This window comes from Pygocentrus nattereri, chromosome 1 (genome assembly GCF_015220715.1).
Source record: "Pygocentrus nattereri isolate fPygNat1 chromosome 1, fPygNat1.pri, whole genome shotgun sequence".
Lineage (NCBI taxonomy): Eukaryota > Metazoa > Chordata > Actinopteri > Characiformes > Serrasalmidae > Pygocentrus > Pygocentrus nattereri.
In genome coordinates this window covers 27425837-27433495 of record NC_051211.1, presented here as the reverse complement: position 1 = coordinate 27433495, position 7659 = coordinate 27425837, and the positions used below count along the sequence as shown (strand labels likewise).

Genomic DNA, 7659 nt, shown 5'->3' with positions numbered 1-7659 from the left:
CAACACGTTCCAAAGAAGTTGGGACAGGAGCATGTTTACCACTGTGTTACATCACTTTTCCTTTTAACAACACTCAATAAGTGTTTGGGAACTGAGGACACTAATTGCTGAAGCTTTGTAGGTGGAATTCTTTCCCATTCTTTCTTGATGTACAACTGTGAACAGTTGCTCAACAGTCCGGGGTCTCCGTTGTCGTATTTTGTGCTTCATAATGCGCCACACATTTTCAATGGGAGACAGGTCTGGACTGCAGGCAGGCCAGTCTAGTACCTGCACTCTTTTACTATGAAGCCACGCTGTTGTAACACGTGCAGAATGTGGCTTGGCATTGTCTTGCTGAAATAAGCAGGACGTCCCTGAAAAAGACGCTGCTTGGATGGCAGCAGATGTTGCTCCAAAACCTGTATGTACCTTTCAGCATTAATGGGGCCTTCACAGATGTGCAAGTTACCCATGCCATGGGCACTAACACACCTCCACACCATCAGAGATGCTGGCTTTTGAACTTTGCGCTGAAAACAATCTGGACAGTCCTTTTCCTCGGAGGACACGACGTCCATGATTTCCAGAAACTCTTTGAAATGTGGACTCGTCAGACCACAGGACACTTTTCCACTTTGCGTCAGTCCATCTCAGATGAGCTCGGGCCCAGAGACGCCAGCGGCATTTCTGGGTGTTGTTGATATATGTCTTTCGCTTTGCATGGCAGAGTTTTAACTTGCACTTGTAGATGGAGCGACGAACTGTGTTCACTGACAATGATTCCCTGAAGTGTTCCTGAGCCCATGTGGTAATATCTGTTACCGTATGATGTCAGTTTTTAATGCAGTGCCGCCTGAGGGGTCGAAGGTCACGGGCATTCAATGTTGGTTTTCTGCCTTGCCGCTTACTTGCAGAGATTTCTCCAGATTCTCTGAATCTTTTGATATTATGGACTGTAGATGATGAAATCCCTAAATTCCTTGCAATTGCACGTTGAGAAACATTGTTCTTAACAACGTTGTTCACAAAGTGGTGAACCTCGCCCCGTCCTTGCTTGTGAATGACTGAGGCTTTCAGAGATGCTCCCTTTATACCCAATCATGACACTCACCTGTTTCCAATGAACCTGTTCACCTGTGGAATGTTCCAAACAGGTGTTTTTTAAGCATTCCTCAACTGTCCCAGTCCCAACTTCTTTGGAACGTGTTGCAGGCATCAAATTCAAAATGAGTGAATATTTGCAAAAACCAATGATGTTTATTCATCTGAACATTAAATATCTTGTCTTTGTAGTGTATTCAGTTGAATATAGGTTGAAAAGGATTTGTAAATCATCGTATTCTGTTTTTATTTGTTTTACACAATGTCCCAACTTCATTGTATTTGGGGTTGTATGACACACACACACACACACACACACACACACACACACACACACACACACACCCACCAAGACATCATATATATGGTCTAACCAACTAAAATTTGTCAGTAAATTAGCACAAATTAAATACAAAAAGTAACTTTGTATGAGATTAAATAGATTTTGCCTTTGATTTCTTTTAACATTGAAAGTTGTGGGTAAACTTGTGGACAGTCTTGTACAGAACGACAAGTCAATATTGTTCCACTCAGCACTGACAGCACCCAACAGTTGAAAAACATCTTATGGCAGTTTGTTTAATGTGAGAGCAATTTTTATTTTTAATCTGAACTCAAAACCATTAGGCTATATTTTTCCACAGATTGTGTGTATGCATACATTAACAACAAATAGCTCTCTTTAGATAGATTGAAAGATATTTTTGTTTTGGTCATTCAAAACTTATTTAAATACGTTTGGAGCTAAATGTACTGTAGTATTTTGACAAGAACATGAAATTCAAGGAAAGCAAAATGCTACTGACATTACTGCTGACAAACCATGTGTATGAGACAGGTATCTACGGCAGCTCTTTAAAAGTAGACAGTAATGGTCCTCTGGTCTTTACAGAGGGCTGGCCAGGGCAGCTGTCGCTGAGCCGTGGCCACTGGCTGGCTCTTCATCAAGCCCCTCCTCCCCAGCGCCTACAAATCTGGGCCGACAGAAATGACTCCCAGATGCCCCTGGCCTCTGCATTCCCAATAAACAAGAGTCCTGTGTGAGAACCAGGAGATTTTACATAGGCTGGTCTCAGTGCTAACACTAGACCTGCGCACAATGAACGTCAATGGATTCACTCCGGGATCGCTGCCTTTTGGAGCTAAGCAACAGAGCGAACTCAGCACAAGACACGCATGCAAACAAACACACAAAAACAACGGTACCAAAACTTGCATCAATTTTTGCTTTACTACAAAGACAAAGTTAGGATCCAACAGTACAGTGGGGCGGAGTACTCCATGAACTAAAGAGCACCACCATCATCAATCTAAAAGCTTTTCTATACAAGTCTAAAATGCTAGTGTTAGCTGTAGCACCATTCCTTTGAGATGTATGCATGGTCCTTGGCTTGTAAATAGCTTGAGTAGAGGTCACATACAAAGAGCACACACATTAAAATTAACATCATCCTTATCTATTATCATCAGAGTGCGATGCAGCAGTACGAGACAACGACTGGACCGAGAAGGGGATCACTATATCTAGTCTTTGACAGTCTTATTTTTAAAAAATTAGCTAATCGTCTAACTATTCCATCATTCTGTACAGTAAGCTTGTGGAATATTACAACTATCTACAGTACAGTAAAATTTTGCAGTACAAAAATATATTACAAATCTCCAGGAAATCTCCAGGGATATTTACATGGGCACTTTCTCAACAAACTTGTCTACAGGACTTCTATAAAGCTTAAGAGGGCTGTGGACGACGGGAGGTTCATTCTTGAGGTGGTATATAAAAAAAAAAAAAAAAAAAAAAAAAAAAAAAAGTCTTCCAAGAAAAAGTCAAGCACCACAGAGTTTGCTGTTGTGTGAATTTTGTTCCTCTCTTCCAGGGTCGAAAACACACAAACTTCACTGCATGCGTGGGCAGACTTTGAGCATTAAAAAGGGGGGAAAAAGACAAAGAGAGCTGATGGGTCAAGTAGGAGCCTTAAAAGAAAATCCTCCAAAGATCCATTCGTCCACTTCAGTTGGGGAACGTCAGCAGGCGATGACAAAGGAGCTCCTCCACTTCTACAAAAACATCCTGAAAACAAGCAAAACATACAACTCAGTCAGGCAAACAAATGCGCTTACACACACAAAGGGACATGAAATAAGTGACATATTTAAAGCAAATGTGAGGATCAGTAAATGAGGTGAAGAACACGGGTCATATATTCCAAGTTAACCCTCTACAGATGTCTGTGACGCTCTCTAGGCTTTCTTTTGTAGCGCGTGTTTCATTGTGGGCTGTGTGGGAAGCAGGGAGCTGCATGTAATCATTAACATGCACTGATACACACTCTTCCACCCACAAAAATGCATGCCTTGACCAACATACTCAAAATGCCTTGCATTCCAAAGCAACTAAAGGTCATGTAGACAGGCCACATAAACAAACTCCTCACAAAGCACAAATAAGGAACAGGGGATTATACAGATTATGACAGACCTGCTTGTACAAGATCACAATGGATACAGCAAAGAAACAATGACCACTCCAGATCTATTTGTTGAAACAACAACTGATCACTTTTCTTGCTCTCTAACTTCAGAGATACATAGTATTTAGTGCATTGTTCATGCAGTAATATGTGCGAGTTTTAAACTGTAATCAGAAACTTGTCACTTAGCTGTCAACTGTCTACTAGTTTGCTACTAAACAGCAGGGTAAACAAACACTGCTGCATGTATCTGTGTCATATACTAGCCTTATCCAGCTTAAAACATGAAGCAGAAACTGCCCCACACAACCCCCTGATTACTTAATTATTTAATCATGTTCTGTTTGCCCAGTGATAAACTCATAATGGACTACCCCTGTTACTTGCAGTGACTGGTGCCATCTGGTGGAGAAATGACTATATAACTGGTGAGCCTAGAGTCTAGAAGAAACTGTAATTTTGTGCAGTTCATTATATCATCAGCCTTTTCAGAGAAAGCTTAGATTAGGTGACAATTAAGGAGGTGGATAAAGCCTAGCAACTGAACATGGACAAAAAAATAAGAAAAATGAGAGACTAAAAATTGGTGAGATATGCAGTAAAGAAGTCACCACCTGTACAAAAAGTGAATTCTAATAAAGCCCTTGTCAAGTTTGCTAAATGACTGGCTAGGCTATAGGCTCCTAGCTAAACCGACAACTTGTCTAGGTTACCTCCCTCTTCTTCAGCGAGTTGCCAACCCCTGTATAATTGCTGCTAAAATAAATGTTAGCCATTTAATTTCTTGGGTCATTATTCAACCACAAGCCTGCACTGTAATCAACAATTAGTGTGTAAGAACTTAATTTAACTTACTTAATATAAGTTGATCTGACACATTTGAGTCAGGTAATTTATCAGCATATCAGTGTGCAGCACTCATATGTGTGAGGTGTGAAGTTACAGTATCTCACTAAAGTGAGTACACGCCTCACATTTCTGCAAATATATCTTTTAATGGGACGACACTATAGAAATGAAACTTGCATATAATTTAAAGTAGTCAGTGTGCAGCTTGTACAGCAGTGCAGATTTACTGTCCTCTGAAAAGAACTCAACACACAGCCATTAATGTCTAAATAGCTGGCAACACAAGTGAGTCCACCTCACAGTGAACATGTCCAAATTGTGCCCGATTGTGTCGTCGTCCCTCCCTGGTGTCATGTGACTCATTAGAGTTACAAGGTTCCAGGTGTAAATGGGGAGCAGGGCTGTTAAATTTGGTGTTTTGGGTACAATTCACTCATACTGGCCACTGGATATTCAACATGGCACCTCATGGCAAAGAACTCTCTGAGGATATGAGAAATAGAATCGTTGCTCTCCACAAACTCCAAAGACGGCCTAGAAGCTATAAGTAGATTACTAAAACCCTGAAACTGAGCGACAGAATGATGGCCAAGGTCATACAGCAGTTCCAGGACAGGTTCCACTGGTTGACAGGTTCAACCAAAGAAGCCACGTCCATGTGTTCAGTGTCATACAGCTTCAACAAATGATGAGGAGCACCAAGACAACTGTCTCTTGCCTACAGTCAAGCATGGTGGTGGTAGCATCATGGTCTGGGGCTGCATGAGTACTGCTGGCACTGGGGAGCTGCGGTTCATTGAGGGGAAACATGAATTCCAACATGTACTGTGACATTCTGAAGCACAGCATGATCCCCTCCCTTCGGAAACTGCATTTTCCAACACAATAATGACCCCAAACACACCTTCAAGATGACAACCGCCTTGCTAAGGAAGCTGAAGGTGATGGACTGGCCAAGTATGTCTGCCGACTTGAACCCAATCGAGCACCTGTGGGGCATCCTCAAGCAGAAGGTGGAGGAATGCAAGGTGTCAAACATCCACCAGCTCAGTGATGTCATCATGGAAGAGTGGAAGAGGATTCCAGTAGCAACCTGTGAAGCTCTGGTGAATTCCAAGCCCAAGAGGGTTCAGGCAGTGCTAGATAATAATGGCGGTCACACAATTTGGACATATTCAATGTGAGGTGGACTCACTTGTGTTGCCAGCTATACTGACATTAATGGTTGTGTTATTTTCAGAGGACAGTACATCTGTACTGCTGTACACACTACTGGCTACTTTGTTTTTCCCAAGTTTCATTTCTATAGTGTTGTCCCATGAAAAGATATAAAATATTTGCAGAAATGTGCGGGTTGTACTTACTTTTGAGAGATACTGTGAAGCTATCTATAGCTAGCTATAGCCCATTTTCTGGTTATCAGTAAATTTTGATTATAATAAGTGATCAGTGGAATGAGGAGCATGTTGTGGAATGCTTTCTAATTTGCTGGACCCAAAATACTGATTGAGTTATAATACAGCTGAAATATTGTACTTTTGAATATATTAAAGCACAATCTCCCTAAAACATTAACAAAAGAAATGATTAACAAAAAACAAACAATGATTGTGTTCCTAGACTACTTTTGAACGTGATCACCAAATTTCACACTTGATCGGGGAACAATAAGACCAAACTTTAGATGGCTATGCCACCTGGGAGCTTTTTGGGAACTTCTCTTTGTAATTATCATTAAAGTAGTGAATGCTCAGCTTGAGGTAAATTACCATGATAAGGATATCTATATAAATATCAATATCACCCACCCTGACAAAGGTCAATCTGACAAAATCTATTAAAAAATGGCCCTGTGCTTAACAAAGTCTCTTTTTATAAGGACACTAATGAAGTGTAATTTGCCCAAAGACCAAAATTAGCAAGGCATCTTTGCTATCCTTGACCTGTAGATATTGGGGTCCAGTAGCACAGCTGTGTCCTGGGGCAATTGGGAGAGGTGCACCACTTTGGTCTTCATCTGTGGCCGGTCGCTCTCACTCACCCATGAATCTGGCAGTCTGTACAGAGAAGAGGAAGAGAAAAGGAGGAGCTTAACATACGGAAAGTCTAACATCAGAGGACATGGCCATTAGGCCACACGAGCAAACAGCAGCAGTTAAAAGGTCTTGCACGGGCTACAAATAAATGCTTCTCTGCCTCCTACATGCCACACAGCTTTTAATACCAAGTGATCTTTTGCACACTATACAACAGCAGATTTCATGAACACTGTTCACAACCCATCACAGAACCCTACACAGGATCACATGCTTAAAAATTCTGCTTATTTCACTTTATATCACATGTATCAGGATCCAGTGTTTGTGGGCCAAAACACACCATATTTCAGCACAATTCCTCATTAAACACACCTGATTCAGCTCTTCAGCTAATGAGCAAGCCCTTCATGAACTGAATTCAGGGCATTAGATGAGGGTAAATGCTAATCTCTGCAGCACTTTGGCCCAGAAGGTCAGCAGTTTGACATGCCTCCTCTGTATTATAAACACATATCAAAAGTGAAATCAAGTGAATACACACACCAAAAAATTCACTCTATAAGCAGTACACTGTAGTAGTTATAGAGTTGCCTGAATAAAAGCAGTGGCTTGCTGGACTTGTGCGTGTTAAAACGGAACAACCGAAATATCTATAAAGACAAAAGAGCAGCAAACGAGGTAATGGCAGACTGCATAACTTGATTGAAAGTTTGACAGAAAATTAAGTGGTCATTTAGAAAAGTCATAGAGAGCTTCAGGAATTCAACTGGCCTTAACACAATGACAGTTAGAATTTTTTTTCCTTCATTATTAAGCAAGTAAAGTTCCCATCTTGAGTCAAAAACAGCTATTTAGATTTTCTCATAATTGCTTGTGGGGTCCCTCTGGTGGCTCCTGTCCCTGAGCACACATTCATAAAAAACACTGGATGATCCAGGCCTGGAGAGAAGAGATGGCCTTTGAGATTGATTTAAGCATGATAGAGAATTAGACTACCAGACTTAGTGGAGGAAAAGAACTCCACAAACAAGGAGCAAATCTTGAAAATGCTCGATTACCAAAACTATGAAGACTGAATGGAGGAACAGTTAGTAAATCAGGTGAAGACAGTGAGCATGGGTGGACTGACAGGGAAGGAGAAGGTCAGACAAGCAGCTTTGTAAGTGAGCAGATCATGAAGAATAGGTGTAATGAGAGAATGAGCGAGAAAGCAAGCA

General features: G+C 41.2%; 1 protein-coding gene across 1 annotated transcript in view; it reads right to left on the bottom strand.

Annotated features, from left to right (window-relative positions):
* Positions 1 to 2295: 2295 nt before the first annotated feature.
* Positions 2296 to 7659, bottom strand: part of aebp2 (AE binding protein 2) — a 25821-nt gene continuing 20457 nt past the window's right edge. Inside the window, exons 7-8 of the mRNA XM_017682120.2 lie at positions 6347 to 6460; positions 2296 to 3154 (exon numbers count right to left, since the gene is read on the bottom strand). Of these exons, the coding sequence (XP_017537609.1) occupies positions 3142 to 3154; positions 6347 to 6460 (127 nt within the window). The 3' untranslated portion in view covers positions 2296 to 3141. The remainder of the gene's footprint in view (positions 3155 to 6346; positions 6461 to 7659) is intronic.